Source organism: Biomphalaria glabrata, chromosome 6, assembly GCF_947242115.1.
Source record: "Biomphalaria glabrata chromosome 6, xgBioGlab47.1, whole genome shotgun sequence".
NCBI classification, from domain to species: Eukaryota; Metazoa; Mollusca; class Gastropoda; family Planorbidae; genus Biomphalaria; species Biomphalaria glabrata.
Window position 1 is genome coordinate 37,556,965 of NC_074716.1, and position 25,555 is coordinate 37,582,519.

The 25,555-nt window shown below is 34.9% G+C and overlaps 2 protein-coding genes and 1 long non-coding RNA gene across 10 annotated transcripts in view; 2 read left to right on the forward strand and 1 right to left on the reverse strand.

Annotated features, from left to right (window-relative positions):
- LOC106060752 (cyclin-dependent kinase 8-like) overlaps positions 1-6,703 on the forward strand; it is a 20,584-nt gene extending 13,881 nt beyond the window's left edge. For 7 of the 8 annotated variants that reach the window (XM_056032994.1, XM_056032997.1, XM_056032995.1 and 4 more), the window contains 4 exons: positions 285-369; positions 825-944; positions 1,642-1,773; positions 2,660-6,703. In XM_056032994.1, coding sequence (XP_055888969.1) covers positions 285-369; positions 825-944; positions 1,642-1,773; positions 2,660-2,773 — 451 coding nt within the window. In that variant the 3' untranslated portion in view covers positions 2,774-6,703. The remainder of the gene's footprint in view (positions 1-284; positions 370-824; positions 945-1,641; positions 1,774-2,659) is intronic. The other variant, XM_056032999.1, reaches the window with a different exon arrangement.
- Positions 3,741-16,835, reverse strand: LOC129926810 (uncharacterized). The gene is made up of 3 exons (XR_008778553.1): positions 16,255-16,835; positions 14,871-15,309; positions 3,741-3,833 (listed from the first exon to the last, which is right to left on the reverse strand). It is a non-coding gene; the product is annotated as an uncharacterized LOC129926810 (long non-coding RNA).
- A 7,309-nt stretch (positions 16,836-24,144) lies between these two features.
- LOC106060753 (sialidase-like) lies at positions 24,145-25,350 on the forward strand. The gene has a single exon (XM_056033346.1). The coding sequence runs from the start codon at positions 24,145-24,147 to the stop codon at positions 25,348-25,350; it is 1,206 nt and encodes a 401-aa protein (XP_055889321.1).
- Positions 25,351-25,555: the final 205 nt, after the last annotated feature.

Below are 25,555 nucleotides of genomic sequence, written 5' to 3' on the forward strand. Positions count from 1 at the left end.
GTTATTTCTAATGAACTTTGACATACCAACACACACATATGTTTTTAAAGATTTCATTACATAACTAGTGAAGATTGTGTGTTAATAGTGTAATTGTAGTCCAACTAGTGAAGATTGTGTGTTTACAGTGTTTTTGTAGTCCAACTAATGAAGGTTGTATGTTTACAATGTATTTCTAGTCCAATGAAGATTGTGTGTTTACAGTGTATTTGAATTCCAACTAGTATAGATTGTGTGTTTACAGTGTATATGAAGTCTAATGAAGTTTGTTTGTTTGTTTACAGTGTATTTGAAGGAATGCCCATCCCTTATCCCAAGAGAGAATTTATATCAGATGATGACAATGAAGATAAATCTGACACTAATAAAGTAAGACATTTTATAATAAAGTAAGACATTTTGTAATAAAGTAAGACTTTTTATAATAAAGTAAGACATTTTTTACATTTATCTTAAATGTTTCAGGTTTTGAACTTGTCTTGAAAGCAAAAAAATTTCTCAGACTGTTTAAACCAAATCTCAGTTAAAATTCTATTTTAATTCAGTTTCATGTTTTCCCTTCTCATGCTTAATATTAAAGTTTTGCAACATTCTGTTTTTGTTGCCTCAACTATTTTTGTCCAACTTTTCATTCCCTGCAACCTATATGAGTCTTTGACTTGGCTTCTTGTTGCCAGTTAAAATATCTAGAAGATTTTTAATGTATAAATCATTTTCCTAGAAAGTAAACTTACATCTGGTCAAACTAAATGTAGAAATAAATATTCGCCATCAATATTTGTCAATGTTTCATTTTTTCTTTTCAATTTTTTTTTTCTATTCAGCAACAACAAACAGCAGGGGGAGCTGGTGGTGGAGGCTCAGACCACAATCAGCCTCCAGCTAAAAGAGCTCGCATGGCTCCTACTAGCAGTAATAACTCTATGGTGTCTGGTGACTATCAGGTATGTGTACTTTGCCATGTATTGTATGTTTCATCTAGACCAAGTCAACACAAAACCAGCATGTGTGAATTTTAGACATAATGTTCTAAGGTTGCATATTCAATGTTTCTAATGAAATGTTCTAAGGTTGTGTGTTGAATGTTTCTTAAAAAATGTTCTAATCTCAATAGATGATGCTGTCTGACTGGAGCTTTTTATTTATACTGTATTGAATGTATAAATGCCATATTATGATCAACATTTTTTTTCATATATTTTTTGTATTGAATTGTGCACTACATTTACTTATATTTATGACATTCTCAACATCAAACATTTTTCATTCACTTTCTTTTCAAAAACTTCTTAAGGCACTGTATGTTAATTATCTAGTTAACAAGATACAGTGATTACGCTAAAATCAGATGACTTCAAGTCACTCTTAAATTAATCAGATTTATGCCAAAAAAGTGCTAATTAATCAATCCAATCCAAACTTTAACAACTATGTCACTGAGATGATTGATATTTTGTTTAGTTTTTAAAGTCAGTTTAAAACTAATTATTTTATTTTGGTCAAAGTGCAAGGGAATGTCATTTTTGTTTTCATTCCTGTGTTACCTAATACAAGTTGTATTTATATTGAAAAACATATAAACTGGACATTGGTCAGCTGTCCATGTTGTTCAAGTGTAAGTTTATCTATGCACTCTTTCAGGTGTACTTAACTCAGCCAAACAATCAGTCTAGTCATTCATCCAGTTACCAACATGGCATCTCAATGACATATTCCAACAGCTACCACAGTAATGACTATAGTGTCTATCACAACTCTTCTTATGATCCATGGGTACAAACAGAACTTAGTGTTTCTTTTTCTGTTCACATTTTCTTGTTTTGATTTGTTTGTTTTTTTGTTTGTTTGTTTTTGTTAAGAATCCTGAGAACATTATATCAGTTTATGTTTTTTTCTTGTTTTTTATTTGATTTCTATTAAATATTTCATTTTTGTTTGAAAAATATCCACTGTTTCATATCTGTGATAACCTTAACATTTTGTGAAAAATTGAATTGCATTGACCCCCATGTAAAATATTCAATGTTAATTGATTTTTTTTTCATTTGAATGAAAGATTGACAGGAACTCTTTGTCATTTGGTATGTCTGTGAGATCAAGTTATTAGCATTTAGACTGTAATTAATGTGAACAACTGTCAGACTTCACTATAGCAAAAGAGAAAAGATTACCATTTTTTGCCAACTTGTTGTGTTTACAATGCACATTTTGATTTGCTTTATTGTGTTTGATTCTTACTAACGTATTCAAGTTGAAGTATTGTTCATTTGGAATTAATTCTTTTGATTGAATGTTTCATGAATACAACTCCTTTAAACTGATACATTTATTTTGCCACAGACTATTAACAGTTTGGTACATGACCAAGTTCAATGTAGGGTATTGATTACATCCTCATTTCCTCATAGTTACCATGTTGAACTATTAGTTTGAACTAAACATGGAAGGATTTTCTTATTTGAATATTTGATGAACTATTGTCACTTGATTTAGTAATCAAGTTTAGATTCTGCTTCCCTCTGTATGATTACACATTTTTATTTGGATGATCAGAACCTACTAAAACTGTTTTTATTATAAACTCCAAATATATCAGATGTCAAGCAATATTGAAATCATATTTTTTTTATCCCAATGATTTTTTGTTTTGTGTTCTCAGCATGTCCACAACATGGCAGGTGGTAGCCAGCAGCAAGGAATGACTTATAACTCCAACAGCCAGTCACAACAACAGAATACATCAGCATCAAGTTTTGGACAGAGAATGATCTAGAACTACCAACAGTCTTCTGGCTTGTATGGAGTGAATTTTTTTGTCCATTTTACTAGGAACTTCATTGTTGAACAGGTTTTCTCAACATTTTCTAGTGAACTCTATATGACAGGAGTTTGAAGTCTAATAAAAGTGTCTGTTTGGTTGGAACCATCCAAAGTCACTGGAATCTCTCTGTGTGACTCAGGAGAGAAGGTCACCAGATATTGAAACTGTTTATGTCATGGCATGGCCCGGAAAAGATCATGTGAGGTGTTGGCTTCTGTGCACACAATTGATAATTAATACATAAAGGTTATCTTACTGACATTTAATGATCCACCTTGATGAATGTTTTTATGTCTACTTCCAGCCACAGACTTTTGTAGGAGGTAGAGGGAAAGACATTGATAAATATTTCTCAATTATTGAATGGGAATAAGATTGCATGGAAAAAATCTTTGACTTTTGTTTTGGTGTGGTAGTAACATTTATTCTTTTGTTCATGTTTTACTGTTGTGTATACTTTTCTAAAGTGTTCTACTTAAATGTCACATTAGTCTAAATAGTTATTCAAATTTTCATTTGGTTGTCACCAAGATACTTACATCTATTAGATCAAAAGGTGACTGTTAAAAATTGTTCATTGAATGTGGTTGTTTTGTTTATGTTTCATGGTTTGTAAGTCATTGTTAAGACAGTGGCATAAATGGTTTTGTTTCATGGTCTATAAACCTTGTAATAATTAATAAAACAAAATGATCAAATATTTGACATGTCTATTCTTGCTATAATTTGTTAATGTCATCAGTTGATTTGTAAATTAAAGTGACTCAATAAAGTAACTCTTCAATCTATTTTTTTATTTTAAATTCTTTACATCTGGTACCAGGTTACATCTTCTTTGAAATGATTTGAATGAAAGGTCTGTTGTTGACTATCAATGTACCGGTACTGTTCATTAAGGACCTAATTGATCTAGTGAACCCTAATACCTGCTACACTTTTATTATCATCAAACTCCCATATCTGTCACAGCTGTCATAGCAAAGTGTTTTGATAACACTTGTTTGAAGGGATCCTGGGGAACAAATGAAAAATAAGTCGTACAAAGGAGTTCTTTCGTTTTCAACACATTCAAAAGAACATGGAAACATTTTCTGGTCAGTGAATTGATTGATGTTGTTGTTCATTTGAACTGAATAATTAGCAAGATTGATTTAATTCAATTGAGTCAAATGTTACATTTACGAGGAATAGGTTGTGTCCCTTAGTATTTAAATAAATTGAGGGATTTAAAAAAACAGCTGACTATGGATACTATGGGACACAAGCTATTCCTAAAAATGTAACAAAATTTAAAGAGCTCCCGATATCCTTATTCCTATTTAAAAATACTTTTTAAAAAATCTCATATTGAGTGAAAATGCATCAATCATTTTGAATCAATCATGGACCGGTAATTAATTTTTACTAGATCTAAACCAAGAATAATATATTTGAGCGATTGCAAATTTTTTAATTTCTTATTTTTGTTTAACTCACATTTCATGCTTATAGCATGCCCAGTGCGCTATGGTTTAACGGCTTCTGTATGGGGGAAGGGGTATCTGAGAACAGGTTTCCTAGATGCCTTTTTTAAAAAAAAAAGTTGCTTGGATCTAAATTCGAACCTCCACGATGGAAAGCCGACTTATTAGCGACTGAGCTTTCCAAATGCTTATAAAAAGTAGGTTTTTTAAACATTAGCGAACAATTTAATTAATTACACAAGTCTTATCTTTCCTTAAATTAGTAGGCTCAACTGTCTATATAAAACAAATTAAATTAATTATGACTGATTAATTAACTAACTGATTATCTTTTTTTTTTAAAATCTATTCATGTTTTGTCATCAAATAGTTTCAAATTGATCCGAGAGTGTGTGAAATAATGTGTTCAAGATTCCACCCAGACAGAGTGATGCTGCTATTAGCTTTGTCTCTTCCTACCCCCCCCCCCCCCTTTTAAATTGAACCTTGTCTCAAAACGAAGGCAATTTACTATTTCAAAAGTCTGACATGACAACCATTCACCATTTGTCAGGGCAAAGTAGACTGGGAAAAGGGGTGGGGGATGTGTGTCCATAATTTGTTGATGATGGAGTTAAACACATGAACACATCTCAATTGTATGTATTGAAGTATTAGAATGTCAACTGAATTCACTTATTGTATGTATGTATTGAAGTATTAGAATGTCAACTGAATTCACTTATTGTATGTATGTATTGAAGTATTAGAATATCAACTGAATTCACTTATTGTATGTATGTATTGAAGTATTAGAATATCAACGGAATTCACTTATTGTATGTATGTATTGAAGTATTAGAATATCAACTGAATTCACTTATTGTATGTATGTATTGAAGTATTAGAATATCAACGGAATTCACTTATTGTATGTATGTATTGAAGTATTAGAATATCAACGGAATTCACTTATTGTATGTATGTATTGAAGTATTGGAATATCAACTGAATTCACTTATTGTATGTATGTATTGAAGTATTAGAATATCAACTGAATTCACTTATTGTATGTATGTATTGAAGTATTAGAATATCAACTGAATTCACTTATTGTATGTATGTATTGAAGTATTAGAATGTCAACTGAATTCACTTATTGTATGTATGTATTGAAGTATTGGAATATCAATGGAATTCACTTATTGTATGTATGTATTGAAGTATTAGAATTTCAACTGAATTCACTTATTGTATGTATGTATTGAAGTATTAGAATTTCAACTGAATTCACTTATTGTATGTATGTATTGAAGTATTAGAATATCAACTGAATTCACTTATTGTATGTATGTATTGAAGTATTAGAATATCAACTGAATTCACTTATTGTATGTATGTATTGAAGTATTAGAATTTCAACTGAATTCACTTATTGTATGTATGTATTGAAGTATTAGAATATCAACTGAATTCACTTATTCTGTTAAATAAAAACAGTCACATGTCTTTTTAAAGAGAAGTCTCGAGATTAAAACCAAGGTTTGCTTTAGATGCAGATCAACCCTAACCCTAGACCTCATTCAGTAGGCTAGTTACATCGTCATTCAATTGTTGTGTTTTCTTCTGAAAAAGTATCGTTAAGTTAGAACGTCCTCGGAAAAGTTCTCCACAAGATTCTGTAACACTAGCATTAGGATGAAATTGATGCAAATGGGTAGAGAAGTTTGACGTATGGTAATTGGGGATTCTTTGAGGACAGCAGAGCACCGAAACATATGGCGTGGGGTTGTGAAAGAATCACAAGTTCACAACTAGTACCTCAAACCTAAATCCTAATACTTCGACCTAGCTAAGGACTTTAACTATAACGTGTTGCCTCTTGTAGACACCAACTAGAAAGCGGTAATCTACTGGAGACACTAAGGTCTAGTATTTTTTGTCTGGACTACTCTTGGAATCTTTTTTAATTTTGCGTTTGCCTTGTAAAATATCAGCATACGTCTACATAGCAATATAACTTCGTGGTTCTCCATTACAACACACAGGTAGATCCATAGCAATATAACTTCGTGGTTCTCCATTACAACACACAGGTAGATCCATAGCAATATAACTTCGTGGTTCTCCATTACAACACACAGGTAGATCCATAGCAATATAACTTCGTGGTTCTCCATTACAACACACAGGTAGATCCATAGCAATATAACTTCGTGGTTCTCTATTACAACACACAGGTAGATCCATAGCAATATAACTTCGTGGTTCTCCAGTACAACACACAGGTAGATCCATAGCAATATAACTTAGTGGTTCTCCATTACAACACACAGGTAGATCCATAGCAATATGATTCAATGATTTTTCTTTTCATTTATCCGTGTGAAGTTTTTATTCAAATTACGTGTTCATTAAACTTTTGTAAGTGATGTAGCTAGACTGGACATGTCCACCTCTTGATACAATGTATTTAGAATGTGTTTTGTTTCTGCTGCTAGTGACATAGGCCTACATATTTTACAGTTTCCCAATGATATGAAAGTTTCAGCATAGTAGAACGTAAGCCTACTTCACTGGACATGAAATGTCGCTACTGGTGGGAATTTCCTTTATTTGTTTTTTGTTTGTTTTATATTTAAAAAAATACAGTTTTCATATGGCATTGTAAGTTTCAATGGTAGGTGAAAATGGAGTTGAAACACATTTCTTGTTGACATCATTAAAACTGGAAATTGGTTGACGCTGCAAGAACTCGTGTATGTAAGATAAAACAACAAGGTCTGCCCCTGTATTTCCAACTATAATGAGAATTGTTTATTTCATTGTTTTCATGTATTCGAGTTCTAGTTAGACAAGTGTATTTTGTTTATCAACAATTGCTTGTTTTATGCGGGCACAGTGTCTGGGGGAAAATGAATATCATTGACTATTATTTCTCAAGAACAATGTGACTCACTGCAGCGTTGACAAAATAATGTGAAGGAAAGTTGATAGCTTGTCACTTCAAATAAAAACTCAAAATACCTAGATCTAGGTTTTCTAAAAAATTAAAATCTGTCTTGGAATCCTAGTAGCAATGGAATGGACAAGAAATCCTAGGATCAGAGTGTATAAAAACAAAATGTTTTAAAACCAATCAAGCAATAAAGCTAAAATGCTGATTGAATTTACCTCATCTGTTTGGTTCCCCTCAACTCAAGAAAACAATAACTAATGAATGCTCACATTTAACCAGAATCACACTATTAGTAAAATTAGGCCTAATAATAATCAGGCTTGTCTTCGAGTCCGAAGATTAGTGAGGAATGCAGTATTTCCCGTGGCTGCGCAGCCCCAGCTGTGACCTACATATTTTGCCACATCCATGGCAAGCATAACCATTGTCCGCAGGTGGTCGATTAAGCCTACTTATCTTAAATATTCCTGAAAAGAACAATAAAAATGTAAGACAAATTTCCTTATCGATAAAAAAGATTATTTATTATTATTATTAACAAAAATACATTCAAACATTATAATAAGCCACAGATTACAAAAGCAAAACATGGAAGAGTGTAAAAACGTTACTAAAGATCGGCATCACTACAATGCTAGCCAGATGTCTGAGAACAATTAATAAAAATATTTCTCTAGCAGATCTTTAAACAAAGTTGCATTGGGTAAAATTAGCACAGCAACGGTAAAAAAAAAAAAGTGGTTTATGAAGCTATCCTACATAGAGCCCATTAAAAATTTTGTTTACAAACACTTTGACACATGAAACAACCCAACACACAAGCAAAATTGTTTTTAATAAACTTTTCATCTGCGTTCAACTTTCAACACAATTATAATTCATATTCCGATTGCAAAAGGCAAGCAATAAGAATTAGTTCACACAAATAAAACGGACTAATGAATATTGAACAGATTGTGCAACATCTAACTCACAGGCTTAGTTGAAAGATGATTCATTTATTAAATCATGAAATGTTCGACTAATGATCATTTTCTTTCCACTGGGCCAAATTTTTTTTTACTATTGCGTGTTTATTAAAGTTTCGGAATACAAAATATTCTAGAATCATTTGAAAGCAGTGTTTAACTGTGAAACTCCTAAAGATTACACGTATAAACTTCAAACAAATAAAGGGGCCAATAAAAGGTCAGGATAGACATTCAGGGACTTTATATATTGTATTTAATACCCAAACTTTTGGGATTCTAACCCAAGAACGACATGTTTAACTTCACTACCCGACCAGGTGACCACCATGCTACTTTTGTTTAGAATATGGTAGATGCCTAAAAATTTGGTCAATACCTAAAAGTTTGGGTCAATACCTAAAAATTTGGACAATACCTAAAAGTTTGGTCAATACCTAAAAATAAAAAATGGTGAGGTGTAAGTATTTCCCAAGATACAAAGTATTACAAAAAAAGTATCCCATCTCCTAGGAAAAAGTATCCTTCGAGATACAACGTCTTATGAAAAATTATCCTAGAAGTTACAATGACCTAGACAAAAAAAGCATCATTCACAATACAACAAAGTAGGAAACGAAAAGAAGTCCTCGGCAAAAGTATCCGACAAGATAGAACGTCGTATGTAAAGTTATCCACAAGATGGAATGTCTTACGTAAAGTTATCCACAAGATAGAACGTCTTATGTAAAGTTATCCACAAGATAGAACGTCTTATGTAAAGTTATCCACAAGATAGAACGTCTTATGTAAAGTTATCCACAAGATGGAACGTCTTATGTAAAGTTATCCACAAGATAGAACGTCTTATGTAAAGTTATCCACAAGATAGAACGTCTTATGTAAAGTTATCCACAAGATAGAACGTCTTATGTAAAGTTATCCACAAGATAGAACGTCTTATGTAAAGTTATCCACAATATAGAACGTCTTATGTAAAGTTATCCACAAGATAGAACGTTTTATGTAAAGTTATCCACAAGATAGAACGTCTTATGTAAAGTTATCCACAAGATAGAACGTCTTATGTAAAGTTATCCACAAGATAGAACGTCTTATGTAAAGTTATTCACCTGATAGAACGTCTTATGTAAAGTTATCCACAAGATAGAACGTCTTATGTAAAGTTATCCACAATATTGAACGTCTTATGTAAAGTTATCCACAAGATATCCATAACAATAACATCAGGAAGACAAAGATAAATATGAAGAAGACTAAATTTCTTCCAGGACAACAGAGCAACAAAGACTATGACACATAGGAGATGTGAACGAATCAGAACTAGTACCTCAAAGATACTACCACTCATACGTACAGAAACAAATCTTAACATGCGTGAGTTGAGTTTGAGGTCCAAGAGTTTTCAATCATTGGACGCTGTATTACAATATTTTGTGTACACTACATTGCCAGACTGCGCTCCACAAATACTGGTAGCCTTTAGAGTTGGCAGTTCAGTCGCTTACTCTTGGTCTACATCACTGATGCCCAACCTTATTTGGTCTGCTTTCCATTTTAATTTTTGGCATTCAAGTCTCGGGCCATATCTCCAAAAAGAAAACAAACAAGGTTACAAAGACAGTTTGTGTTTCCAGACAGTTTGTGTGGAAACACAAACTTAAAATCGGCCCCCGAAGTGGTCCACCCAGGCAGGATTCAATATTTTCAGAAAGAACATCCAAATGAAATTATATCAAAGACAAATGAGAGATAAGAATGGAGAAAGAAGGTTCACAGATCTTGCGTAGTGCCCCAACGGTCCCGCAGATCAAAGGATAGGTGAAAGTGAATGTAAAGTTAGATGTGAACCTGGCCTAACTAGTTCCCCTTTCAGACCTTGTGGTCTATAGGGCAGATGATGTAAAGTTCATCTGTTTTTGTGGCCTACGGTTAACGTCAGCTACCCATTAGAGCTGGGTAGACTCAGAGGCGCCCAAGGATTCCGAAGTTGAAAATCCCAGTCTTCACCAGGATTCGAACCCGGTACCCTCGGTTCGGAATCCAAGCGCTTTACCGCTCATCTACCGCGCCTCTCCTGGCCTTACTGAACTCTTATAAATAATGCAATGGTTTTGAAAAAGGCTCAAGCTCTTATTCTAATCCTCAAAAAAAAAAAAAAAAAAAAAAAAAAAAAAAATTCCGCTGTAAAAAAAAAAAAGGTCTAAGAAAATGAAGTTTATAAGATCACTATTTGTTTTGAATTAGGTCTAACTTATAATGCATACTAATTAGCTTTTTCTCTTTAAAAAACTGCTTGCATAACTGATTTTAAAAATTATATTTTTCGCTTTCAGGAAAAAAAAAATAGCCGTTGCATCAGAACTTTGAAATGGTCTAAAATATTGTGATGTCGGATTTTCAATATCTTTTCTAGTTTACGAGATCTAAACGGGACGGACGGACAGACGGACAGACATTTCGCACAAAACTAATAGGGTCTTTTCCCCTTTCGGGGGCCGCTAAAAACACAATAAGCTTCTTTAAATAGTTTTAGTTGTGGAACTACTTACATAAATTAATGTGATGCAAGAAGTTTATCCAAAACCATCTTCTGAATATCTGGCTGCATAGATAAAACACCAACTCGGAGCACTGAATCTAGATGTTCATCCGTGAGGCGATTAAGTAACTTGGTTTTCACCCGTTTCATCATTGAGAAAGTTTGTTCACACAAATCAGTGCTTGAACATTGTGGTCATCCTTAGCGCTTGTTTTCGAAGATTTGGAAACGCTTCTGCAGGTAACATGGAGTAGAAGTCAATGGTCTGCATCACTTGAAATTTGTCAAGCAGGGATGTCTGGCTTTGTAAGTCAATCCGTTCCAGTTGTAGATCTGTCGGCGCACTTGACACATCGGCAGCAATCGGATTTTCAAAAAGACTGATTTCATTTTTTAAGTTATGAAAATCTACAAATCTTTCACTGAAAATATTCATCAAGAGCCTCAGAAGTTGGGAGAGACATATTTAGCTGCTTATCATTTTGTAGAGTGGTACAGGTTGGAAAGTGGACAAGATGCACCCTTTCCGCATGTTGAATGAAGAGTTGCAACTTTGTTTGGAAAGCGCTTATGTCAGCATACTCATGTGAAATCAATTTGTCTTTCCCTTGTAGTTTGGTGTTGAGTTCATTTAGATGTGATGTGATGTCGCATAAAATAGCCAAATCCCAGAACCATCAGGGTTCGTTCAGTTGTGACACTTTTTTTTTATTTTTCCGTCATAAATATTTCAATTTCGTGTCTCAAGTCGAAAAAACGTTTGAACATCTTTCCTCGGCTTAACCAGCCCCTCACTTCACTGTGAAATAGAACGTCTTCATGTTCGGACTCTATTTCTGTCAGAAAATCTTTGAACGTTCTGTGATTCAACGTTCTGTGATTTGATGAAATGTACAATGTTAAACACAATCATCATCACATGGTCCAGATTCAAAACCTTTCCACAGAGATTTTGTTGGTGAATGATTCAGTAAAGCCGCAGGGGTTCAGTTCCATTTGACTCAACCCTGCTAACAAGCACTTTTTTAAACATTCGCCATCGGAAGAAGGCTTCATTGATTTCTCTAGTAGTATTGTAAGCTTCATTGGTCTACTTGAGATGTGAGAAACTCTGTAGCTGACTGTTATCGCCGACTTATTTTCTTGTCTCTTTTTGTTATATATTCTCGTCAATCCCCCCCCCCCCCCAATCTCTATTCGTAACTTAGAAATCTAGTCTTCGCGGCTCAAACCAAGAATGCCACCATATGTGTTTATGTGTTTGGTTTCATAACGCCTTTTAGACTTTTGTTCTTTAAAAACAGCCACACTCTCTTTACAAATCAAACATGTTGGCATACTAGCATATTCCACAAAAAATTAAAGATCTGTCCACTTTTCTTGAAAATTTCTACATTCAGAGTCCACTTTTCGTTTATTAGGCTCTCCCATTTCATTAAATCACAAACATTAAACAATGCGGGACCAATCGCTTTGATATCAAAACAAAACGACCCAAAATGGTGCCTCAATGATGCTCTCTGTTTCACTCACAAGGTTTCAATGACACGGCTAGCTCAAGACAGAAGCGGAATTTTCCAAAAATTAAAAATAGCTGGGTTTTTTTTCAACATTCTTATTTTTTAACATTTTTTTTTTACATTTTGTTCCAATGTTTTGGCTGGCTGGATAGAAACTCGTCGCGGGCCGGAAATGGCCCGCGGGCCGTGTTTGGGCATCACTGTTTTAGATCAAAGTTCTTATGCAACGTCTATTTTTTCTCTTTTCCGAAAGTGAAACATCTAATTTTTTAAATTATCTGTGCAAGCTGATTTTTCAAGAAAATACACCACTTGTCAATGAAAAATTCAGGGGAGGTCATTTTTTTTTAAATGTCACAGACTTTCATTAATAAATCAAGCTTCATTCATAGATTCGCGCATTATAAAATAGATTTTGCATTTATTAACTAACTCATGGAATAGAATGCTGTTTCAAATGTTTTTAAAAAAGAATTTTGATACGAATTTCTTTTTAGTTAATAGTTTCAAAAATAACGAACTACTTTTATAGCAGCAAATGTCCGTGAATGTAAATTATGCCATCATGAAAATGCTGATAACGAGAAATATATACACCCGGAATGTTCATTATTCCTTAAAGTTAAATGTACTGTATGGGACCGTAGTTTGGGCATCACTGGTCTACATTATATTGATGTCAAGTAAAACTGTAGAATGAAATGGCAGACTCCTCTCTATTGCTCTCACATCTTAGTTCACCTCTTCCATTGGACATGTGATTGTTGATTTAATGAGCCGCGTGGAATGTGCCACAGATATAACAATTACTTCAGAAGCACTCAGTCATTTGTCATGTATTTGGGCAGTGGATCTTAAAATATTTCGGCATTATGTGCACATCTATAAACTACTACTAACAACCACAATAACATTTTAAAAAGTCTCTTCTGTAACAAGTTGTTCCCAGTAATACTTCTGTTAGTCTACATAAGTTATATTAAGTTGTTCTTACATCACTGAAAGTATAAAGCTCATTCACACACAACTTTAGTCATTCACACACAACTTTAGTCACACACACACAACTTTAGTCACTCACACACAACTTTAGTCATTCACACACAACTTTAGTCATTCACACACAACTTTAGTCATTCACACACAACTTAGCTCATCTAATAGTCTCATAGCCACTCAACAGAACACCACACTAGCTTTACATAGCATTCAATTCATTATAACCTATATGGTTAAACCTATTAATAAAGGTATTTAGACCACAAAAAATTAAGCTATAATAGGTCTACTATGCTAACATGGCTAGTCTGCACAACATCTTTATTCATTTCACAAAAATAATATTCTAACATTCGGCCATCTGAAGAGAAGAAATCTTTAACTATTGATTAGTCGTTGACGAGAATCTTGTGCGTGTGTCAGCTGACATTTGAGCATCTCTCCAACAATGATAGACACTGACCATTGACCTAGTTCTACTGACCCTTTACCTGCCCTACATGTGAATACAGGCTTAGGGCCATCATTATATTATGACCAGTAGGGTTAGGGTTAAATCGAGACCAATCGTTAAAGTCGTTAAAAACCGTTGTTATTAGAATTCGAAATAATATTTAGAATGCTCTGTGTGTGTGTGTTTATTCCAAGTTGTATAGAAATATAGATGAAATTAGAATCTTATTTTGTCTTAGTGCGTTGAGAGGTGGAAACATGGAAAAACGATCAGAAGCTGTGGTTGGAGTTGTCAAAGATACTGCATTGCAACCTCAAGTGGCTCTGGAGTTTGTCAACCAAAAATAATAGAATCTACATTAAATAAGAAATGCTAAGAGTCGCTTTAAAATCCTAGTTCAGGGTCAACTACATAACCTATACTGTTATCATGTTATCTCCTCAAAGGACGACATTACTTCATAATCCTGATGCAGGCATTTCTCTAAGAATTATAGAAATTTCTCTAAATCAGGTATTTCTCCGTCAGACATTTTTTTAAATCAGACCTTTCTCTATACTGTTATTGTTATGGTAATGGACAATCGCAATTAAACTGAATTTATTAGAACAATAAATACAACTATCTTATATCCGCTATTTCTCCATATCAGACATTTCTTCATATCAGACAATCTGGTGTGAGTTTTTGTGTCTTTTTAGACTTATATAATACAGACGTTACTTAAAAAAAAAAAAAGATGATTACGTCCTACGCGTCATGCATCTAGAGATGCATGTTAACCAATGACTTAAATTCTGCTAAGTCACTGTTTTTTTCCTGACTGGCTCAGACAACGCATTCCATAAATTCCATGCTCTAATAGCACTAGGGAAGAAGGAGCATTTGTAGAAATTTGTCCTAGCATATGGGACGAGAAATGAATCCCTATGTTTGTGTCTTTATTAGATTTTGTTTTTGTATTTGAAGATTATGGTTCAGTGTTTTATGTACAATTGCTACTTTACTTTTGAGTGTTGTATTTGCTTGTTGAGCATATTTTTTAAATATAATATAGCAAGTTATTTTAACCTTTTTAATTACATAAGCTAGTTGAACATTGTTTCTACTTTCCTGTAAGACCCCATATTAGGACATCTATTTTGTAGTTAGGACTCCGTCTTACCCATAGACTATATGTAGTCAAGGATGTTACCCAAGCTGGCAACGCTGCTTCTGCTGCTCACGAAAAGACTTTCAGATCTGTTCACGCCATTCTGCTGTTTTTGTAATGTTTGGATACAAGAAAGATTGTTCTAATGTGGCGTTACTCTTCTATAGAGAACATACAAGTCATTCAGGATGGTTAAAGACTATTGGAAGGAAACAACCATGAAATGTGTACATATATACACGCTTAAACAAATAGTATGCATTTCTGCGTAAAAAAAAAAAAGGGCTAAACAGAAATATACAATTTATAGATACCCTGGCACGAAGATCATAGTAACCTTTTGTTTTCCTGAAACGTATTTTAATCGTTTTGTCCTTGACATTTTGAGACGTTACTCCACCTGTACTTTTTTAAAACTGTCTGCTTAACATTACAAAGCAATCCAATAGATCTAGTGAAACCAAAGGAAAGAAAACAACATTGGTTTATCTAGTAGAATTGTAGGAATATTTGACAGACAGAAAATAGCTTTGATTTCTCTAGTAGTATTGTAAGACTTGACAGACAGAAAATAGCTTTGATTTCTCTAGTAGTATTGTAAGACTTGACAGACAGAAAATAGCTTTGATTTCTCTAGTAGTATTGTAAGACTTGACAGACAGAAAATAGCTTTGATTTCTCTAGTAGTATTGTAAGACTTGACAGACAGAAAATAGCTTTGATTTCTCTAGTAGTATTGTAAGACTTGACAGACAGAAAATAGCTTTGATTTCTCTAGTAGTATTGTAAGACTTGACAGACGGAAAATAGCTTTGGTTTCTCTAGTAGAATTGTAGGAATATTTGACAGACAGAAAATAGCTTTGATTTCTCTAGTAGTATTGTAAGACTTGACAGACAGAAAATAGCTTTGATTTCTCTAGTAGTATTGTAAGACTTGACAGACAGAAAATAGCTTTGATTTCTCTAGTAGTATTGTAAGACTTGACAGACAGAAAATAGCTTTGATTTCTCTAGTAGTATTGTAAGACTTGACAGACAGAAAATAGCTTTGATTTCTCTAGTAGTATTGTAAGACTTGACAGACAGAAAATAGCTTTGATTTCTCTAGTAGTATTGTAAGACTTGACTGACCAAACTTCTGACGAAGTGAGAGACAAAAGAAATAACCAGAGCAAATTGTCAAACGTTTGTCAATGTTTTACATGTTTTTGTCAAATGTTTGTCAATGTTTTACATGTTTGTCAAATGTTTGTTAATGTTTTACATGTTTTGTCAAATGTTTGTCAATGTTTTACATGTTTGTCAAATGTTTGTTAATGTTTTAAATGTTTTTGTCAAATGTTTGTCAATGTTTTACATGTTTCGGGTGTTACTTGAGATTTGAAGATATTTACCTCCTTGCACAAACCTTCCACATGAGGACGGGGGTTGTCAGCGGGCAGGGTTTGAACTCGTGACCATCGAGGATACTGAACGACAGTCCAGAGCGCATACTACTTGACTAGGTATCCTAAACCGGCATACAAATGACTTAGGCACATACAACGTCTATGGTATTTCATTTATTGACGATGTTTACACTAATTCAAATCTCGCTCATAAGGCAATTCTTAAGAACTCAATTACAAAGTAATGATTGAATGTAGCGCAGTTAACAAGAAAATATTTGTCAATGCACTTCAGTTTACAACAATTCTAAGTCATCGAAATAATTTACGTATGTATTTTCAAATCTAAACGGGACAATATCATTAGCATTGACTATGTATCACACTAGTCTAATGACTCTCATACATACCTATCGGACTAGGATGAAAGTAGCACACAAGTGTACGTTTATATGTGTGCATACTAAAACCTTGTATGAAGTAAACCTAGCAGACCTGCTCGCGAGTCACGTGTCCCCTGCATACCAGATCAATGAATCACATATTTACAATTAAGTCGTCTGATAACGTGGAATGAACCTTTACGGGCTTGGCATGTGCTGGATTATCTCCTCATCATGATGGTCGAAGGTCACTTTGTTGGAGTGTTTTTGTAAGTCAAGGTTCCATGAGCCGTGTCCACAAACAACCAGGCACCTTACTGCCCAGGCAGACATTGTTGTCGACTAGAACAAGCGAGATCTATTTAAGAAATAAAAACTATGGTTTCTTTTTGAGACCTAAATGTCCATGGGAAGTTCAAGTTGAGTTTAACTTTCACGTGACTTTATATTCAAGCAGTGGCGTAGCTAGGGTGAGGGAGGGGTCCAAAACGGAAAGTCCCCCCCCCCGGTGCATCCACTTGATGGATTCCCAAATCAATGTCTTAAACATTAAATATTACGACACTGCCATGAAAGCTTGATGTTTTCGTGGAGTCAAAAATACTAGACACCATTGATCTAAATCAGGGGTGGGCAACCTATTTTTATTGAGGGCCGCATTAAAACATATTTGGGAATGGGGGCCGCATATATATATATATATATAACTTAGAAAAACAAGCTAGCTAACTGTGTCTATATACACTTATAACTTAGAAAAACAAGCTAGCTGTGTCTAAAATCTTTATACATATATATATATATATATATATATATATATATATATATATTATATATATATATATATATATACTTATAACTTAGAAAAATAAGATAGCTAACTGTGTCTATATACACTTATAGCTTAGAAAAACAAGCTAGCTGTGTCTAAAATCTTATATATATATATATATATATATATATATATATATATATATATATATATATATATATATATATATATATATATATTATATATATATATATACTTATAACTTAGAAAAATAAGATAGCTAACTGTGTCTAAAATGTTTTAATACACTTTAATACTGTATTATACATTTTACTTTTTTTACACTCCCAATTAAGGAAATATTAGTTGAGATCCTTGTGACTGCCATGCTGTCAAATTACATTCTGTCAGTATCGACCTGTTCTAACACTTTTACACTTGTTTATTTTTAAACAAGTTTGTTCACAGATGTATGTGGACCCAAATAATGTGAAAATTTAGCAGCAATGTTATTAAGTGTGGAAATACAACTTTTGTCTTCCATAAAACTCCCGCACAAGAATTGACTTGAACTTCTCTTTCAGGTCATAATTTGCTTGGAGTTGTGTCCTCAGGAGCTTAATCAGCTTCTGCACTAAATGTTCTTGACGTCTTAAAATTTGCTTTAAAATTCTGCAATCAAAGAATCAGAAATAAGTGTTGTACTTTTCAAACATTGCACCAGAAATAGTTTCACCTTTCAGCAAATTAAAATATAATTAAGACCCCTAGCTCAGATAACTTTGATCGCTGAGATAATACGGATAATATGATTGATATTTAATGCATCAAACGTTCCCGTGTACAGTTTATGGTTGAGATATTGTTTATGAGATATTGTTTATGAGATATTGTTTATGAGATATTGTTTATGAGATATTGTTTATGACATATTGTTTATGAGATATTGTTTATGACATATTGTTTATGACATATTGTTTATGACATATTGTTTATGACATATTGTTCTTTAATTTATTAAAAAAACATTGTTGTTCTTTGTCAGTCATAGCAAGGGGCAATCAGTTGTTACACTTGCCATCTTGTTCAAAGCCAACCCAACAATTTCAAAACAGTTTTTCAAAGCAATGAAAATATACTGGTCTGAGTTGGTATTATTGACTGAATGCTTCGAAATATTGTCATTAAGAATAATCTTCGTTTACTTAACACTTTCAAGAAAGACATGTAGAGATAATGTTTCATTAGCCTCTTTATCATAACTGATCTCTTATTCGAATCCTCAGGATCGGCAGCGGGAGACATCCACGGCTAAGACATGAGAAAATGCAATTTAAAAGATTACTGTTCGTTTTAAATTATGATTAACTTATAATGCATACTAAATAGATTTTTTCTCTTTAAAAAAAATTGTAAACATTTGTTTGTGTGTAAATATAGTACTTAGTATAACAGAACTTACATAACTTAACAATACAAATATAAAAAAAAAATTTTGACAAAAAATCTACAACTGTTTGCATAAATGTGTTTAAAATATGGAAAACGGTCGTCTCCCCTAATAAAGTGTTTGGGTGTTTAATAGTTAATACTTGTAAAAGTGGTGTATTTTATGAAAAAAACTGCTTGCATAAGTGATTTAAAAATAGATTTTTCGCTTTTAGAAAAGAAAAAAGTAGTCGTTGCATCAGAACTTTGAATAGACTAAAGTATTATGATGTCGGATTTTCACTATCTTTTTAGTTTACGAGATCTAAACGGGACGGACAGACAGACATTTCACACAAAACTAATAGCGTCTTTTCCCCTTTGGGGGCCGCTAAAAAGAAAATAAACATTAACCAATTTTATTCGAAACCCTACTACTTACAAGTTTATCCGAAACAAAACTTTTTATTATCTGGCTGCATAAATAAGGCAGCAAATTGGAGCGCGAAATGTAGAGATTTGACCGTGAAGCGAGAACATGGCTTTCACCTGTTTCATTAGTATTGATAAGTTTGTTCACACAAATAATCGCTTGTTATTAGTGTGTAACGATTGCTTTTGGAGATTCGGAAAAGTTTCACAGCGTAGAAATCAATTGTCTGCACCACTCAAACTATGTTCAGCAGAGATGTCTGGCTTTGTAAGTCAGTTAGTTGCAGGTCTTTCGGGCCAGTTGACCCATTGGCCGCTAATGAATTTTCGAAAAGACCTATTTCATTTTTCAAAATATAAAATTTAAAAAAATATTTCAATGAAAATATCCTTGAAGAGCCTCAAAAGTTTGATCATTTTTTTTCTTTTAGGATTGGCCCAATTTGCTGCTGGGGCGCAGTGGCTGAGTGGTTAAGTAATTATTAATGGTTGTTTGGAGAGATGAAAGACATTTTAATGTATTTTTTTATGATCACAAAGTTGATATATCTCTAGTGAAGTATCTTGAAATCAGCTGTTGATGCGTAGATGGTCAAAATGACCTGTGAAAGTCATGTAATTTTAATTTAACATAACCAAGATTCTCTCGTGTTCATCGTGGTTTTGGTCTAGACTCACTTTTTGTGTGCTTGGTGATAATTTAGACCCAGGTGATACAGTTGAAAGGTTGTCATTACAAAACATATAACATTTCTAAATGTTCTCTGGGTGTTAATTTAAATTTGTTGGACTCAATCGGATATGCTCATATGCTTAGAACTTTTCAGACTAGGACTCAGGACCTTCTAGATTAGGACACAGGACCTTCTAGGACACAGGACCTTCTAGACTAGGACACAGTACCTTCTTGACTTGGACACAGGACCTTCTTGACTAGGACTCAGGACCTTGTGGTCTTCACTCTGGATTGTCATCTCGAGGGTCATGGGTTCTAGCCCCGGTGATCCTGCGGGAGGTTTGGGCTAGAATGTAATACATTTTTTTTAAATCACAAAGATATGCACTATGTCTTCACAAATGTTTGTTGGCCAGAGGATGTGAAGAGGTTAACTCAAAGCCACTGGAAAGAATGGTGAAAGAGTTAGTAGTTGTAACAAGTTCGCAGTGAATTAGACATTGATTTGTTTTGGTGACCTACTTCTTTACTTTGTGTTGTTTTTAAAGCACGACTTTGTTTCTAGAAAGATTACACCTCGTAAGTGCACAGTACTAATACACATTCTGAGCCGAAACCAAAATGTACATCAACATTTCTTGCATTACACATTTCTAAATATTTGAATTGTAGGATAATAAATATTAGCTATTTAAAAAATGTCTTCTTGAGTCAAATTGTTAGAAAAATGGTTTATTTGTTTTCAATTTTACTGGCTCCTAAAAGAAGAAAATTCGCAGTTGGTTTTGTGCAATCTGTCTGTACGTCTGTCTGTCTGATATCCTTCCATACATACAGTATCCTCTTCCTTTTTTGTTCTTTACATTATAATGTTTAGTGCTAATGGGTCAGAGGTCAAATGGTTACATCAGATAAACAAAACGCTCTATGAAACTATAATTACATCCAGATGATTGTCGTGCTAGACATATTAATATTCTTATGGTACAATGTTGATATGAGTAAGTCCTACTTTCAAGTAATTGAACTCCAACTAGTTAGGTCTTTCGAATTTGATTGGTCAGCTAACATACAGCCACAGCTCCATGCCACATTATTTAAAAAAAGACATAAGTCTTCTTTGCTAAAGATTTTTTTGTATCATTGATGATCTTTGCTATGATTAAAACAAAAATGAAATTATGAAAGTATTGAAAGTCGATGATTTTTCTGAGGTGTTTGAAGTGACATTTTGCTTTGAAGACAAGTTTTGAAAATCAATTTTACAAACACTTTTCACAGCATAAAAATTTTTGTGTCCCATTGATTTTTTAATCAATGTTTTGATCCCATGCTAGAGTGAGAGGAAAAGGAAACACATTGCACACAGATTGTAGAACAGCCTGTAGGACACTCAGATTGTAGAACAACCTGTAGGACACTAAGATTGTTGAACAGCCTGTAGGACACTCAGATTGTAGAACAACCTGTAGGACACTCAGATTGTAGAACAGCCTGTAGGACACTCAGATTGTAGAACAACCTGTAGGACACTAAGATTGTTGAACAGCCTGTAGGACATTGAGATTGTTGAACAGCCTGTAGGACTCTCAGATTGTAGAACAGCCTGTAGGACATAGAGAAAATTGTTTTAAACTTGAGTGACAATTCAACGTTGTTTGTTCCATTGGCGTATAAATAATTTTGTATCGTAAGACAGACTTTAATGTTGATGTTTTTTACATTTTCAATGATACTTCAACTTCATTGCTGAAATAACAAGTTGATATGCAATCCAAAACAACAGAAGCTCGAGAGTCCAGTGTTTGTTGAAAGACTTTAATCAAACTGCTGCTAATCATTTATGTCCTCAATTGAACTCATTATTTGACAAGTTTGAACAGTTGGGAAAGAAATAAAAACACAAAAAATTTAAAGAGCAAATTCGTCAGATAAATATTTAGTTCAGTTAGTACACCTAGTAAATAATACTTTAATATTTATAGAAGAAAATGAACTAAATTGAATCTTGTTTCAATAGCATCTTTTCTAATATTGCGATTGTGTTTATAGTTATAGTTTATTGTTTAGGTTATTATTTGGGATGCTCGAACAGTCTTTGAAAGTTGTTCACAATCAGTCATGGCAAATGAAGGTCATTGAAAGTTGTCCACAATGAGTCATGGCAAATGTAGGTCATTGAAAGTTGTCCACAATGAGTCATGGCAAATGTAGGTCATTGAAAGTTGTCCACAATCAGTCATGGCAAATAAAGGTCATTGAAAGTTGTCCACAATCAGTCATGACGAAATTAAGTCGTTGTTGCTATTTGCTAGCCCTAGGTAATGTTTTTCAGTCAATGTCTTCTGTACCGTTTGAATAAACTACATACTTTTAAAGAACATTCTCTACACATACTAGCATACTCAACTAGCATTTCGCATTTCAAATTTACAATCCGTTGATTTTTTGTGGTTCTCCATAAGTGATGAAGGACCTGGGAGAATGGTGAGTATGAAGGTCAAGCTGACACGCAATGTCTGTACCTTAGCCGACATATTTTTGTTTATTAACAAGAGATTCTACATTGACAGCTCTATGGTCTGTACTGATAGCAATGTGTCTGGGACACTAAGGTCTCTTAACAGATTGTCATAGACATGTCGATATCAACTTTAACCATTTCCGCAGTTATGTTATTTCAAACTGTGTATTATATAAAATATAGATAGAAGTGATACTTATACCTATTACTGACTTCAACAGAGAGCGTAGCATGCAAGAAAGAATGTACATTGCTATCAATGCGCTATATTGCTGCAAAGAGAAATGGTCAATATTGCTACACGCTTATCTTCTCTTTGTGAAAAACAAAATTGGGCCGGGTACTTAAAATAAACTAGTCCACATATATTGGATGGCTGCCAGGTCGTGCGGTAGGCTTGCTGCACTGTCGTCTCGATGGTCTAGGGTTCATACCCTGCCTGCTCCCTCGTTTTGCGGAATGTTTGGACTAGGACGTAAATTATCTTCAATTGTCAGGGAACAATTGTCAGGGAACAATCGTCAGGGAACAATTGTCATAATCCAGGCGCCGTTCCCCAAGGGGCTGCACGGTTAGCCTAGTATAGAAAAGGAAAATGGCGAGGGTCCCGGTGTACGCGGCCTGTGTCTCTCTCTCAACCCTTGTGACTCCTTTTGTGATACCATCCCTCTCAACCCATGTGACTGCTTTTATGATACCATCCCTCTCAACCCTTGTGACTCCTTTTGTGATACTATCCCTCTTAACCCTTTTGACTCCTTTTTTGACTCATCCCACTCAACCCTTGTGACTCCTTTTGTGACTCCATCCCTCTCAACCCTTGTGACTCCTTTTGTGATACCATCCCTCTCAACCCATGTGACTCCTTTTATGATACCATCCCTCTCAACCCTTGTGACTCATTTTGTGATACCATCCCTCTTAACCCTTTTGACTCCTTTTGTGACTCATCCCACTCAACCCTTGTGACTCCATCCCTCTCAACCCTTGTGACTCCTTTTGTGATACCATCCCTCTCAACCCATGTGACTCCTTTTATGATACCATCCCTCTCAACCCTTGTGACTCCTTTTGTGATACCATCCCTTCTAACCCTTTTGACTCCTTTTGTGACTCGATCCCTCTCAATCCATGTGACTCCTTTTGTGATACCATCCCTCTCAACCCTTTTGACTCCTTTTGTGACTCCATCCCTCTCAACCCTTTTGTGATACCATCCCTATTAACCCTTTTGACTCCTTTTGTGACTCCATCCCTCTCAACCCTTTTGTGATACCATCCCTCTCAACCCTTGTGACTCCATCCCTCTCAATCCATGTGACTCCATCCCTCTCAACCCTTGTGACTCCTTTTATGATACCATCCCTCTCAACCCTTGTGACTCCTTTTGTGATACCATCCCTCTCAACCCATGTGACTCCTTTTGTGACTCCATCCCTCTCAACCCATGTGACTCCTTTTGTGATACCATCCCTCTCAATCCATGTGACTCCTTTTGTGATACCATCCCTCTCAACCCTTTTGACTCCTTTTGTGACTCCATCCCTCTCAACCCTTTTGTGATACCATCCCTATTAACCCTTTTGACTCCTTTTGTGACTCCATCCCTCTCAACCCTTTTGTGATACCATCCCTCTCAACCCTTCTGACTCCATCCCTCTCAACCCTTGTGACTCCTTTTATGATACCATCCCTCTCAACCCTTGTGACTCCTTTTGTGATACCATCCCTCTCAACCCATGTGACTCCTTTTGTGACTCCATCCCTCTCAACCCATGTGACTCCTTTTGTGATACCATCCCTCTCAACCCATGTGACTCCTTTTGTGATACCATCCCTCTCAACCCATGTGACTTCTTTTGTGATACCATCCCTCTCAACCCTTGTGACTCCATCCCTCTCAACCCATGTGACTTCTTTTGTGATACCATCCCTCTCAACCTATGTGACTCCTTTTGTGATACCATCCCTCTCAACCCATGTGACTCCTTTTGTGACTCCATCCCTCTCAACCCATGTGACTCCTTTTGTGATACCATCCCTCTCAACCCATGTGACTCCTTTTGTGATACCATCCCTCTCAACCCATGTGACTTCTTTTGTGATACCATCCCTCTCAACCCTTGTGACTCCATCCCTCTCAACCCATGTGACTTCTTTTGTGATACCATCCCTCTCAACCTATGTGACTCCTTTTGTGATACCATCCCTCTCAACCCATGTGACTCCTTTTGTGACTCCATCCCTCTCAACCCATGTGACTTCTTTTGTGATACCATCCCTCTCAACCCTTGTGACTCCATCCCTCTCAACCCATGTGACTTCTTTTGTGATACCATCCCTCTCAACCTATGTGACTCCTTTTGTGATACCATCCCTCTCAACCCATGTGACTCCTTTTGTGACTCCATCCCTCTCAACCCATGTGACTCCTTTTGTGATACCATCCCTCTCAACCCATGTGACTTCTTTTGTGATACCATCCCTCTCAACCCTTTTGACTCCTTTTGTGATACCATCCCTCTCAACCCATGTGACTCCTTTTGTGATACCATCCCTCTCAACCCATGTGACTCCTTTTGTGACTCCATCCCTCTCAACCCATGTGACTCCTTTTGTGATACCATCTCTCTCCACCCTTTTGACTTCTTTTGTGATACCATCCCTCTCAACCCATGTGACTTCTTTTGTGATACCATCCCTCTCAACCCACGTGACTCCTTTTGTGACTCCATCCCTCTCAACCCATGTGACTCCTTTTGTGATACCATCCCTCTCCACCCATGTGACTCCTTTTGTGACTCCATCCCTCTCAACCCATGTGACTCCAACCCTTTCAACCCATGAGACTCTGTCCCTCTCAATCCATGCTAATATGCATGGCTAAATGCATGACGCGTGGGACGTAATCATCTTTTTTGAAGTAACGTGTGTATCATATAAGATAAGATGTGATTCTATCCCTCTCAACCCTTTTGACTCTTTTCTCTCAACTCTTGATTTCAACCCTTTCAACCCATGAGATTCTGTCCCTCTCAACCCATGTGATTCCATCCCTATCAACCCATGGGATTCCATCGCTCTCAACTTTT

Bases quoted from the DNA above. Each gene is read 5' to 3' on its own strand.
- LOC106060753 (XM_056033346.1), top strand. From the start codon at position 24,145: ATGATACCATCCCTCTCAACCCTTGTGACTCCTTTTGTGATACCATCC.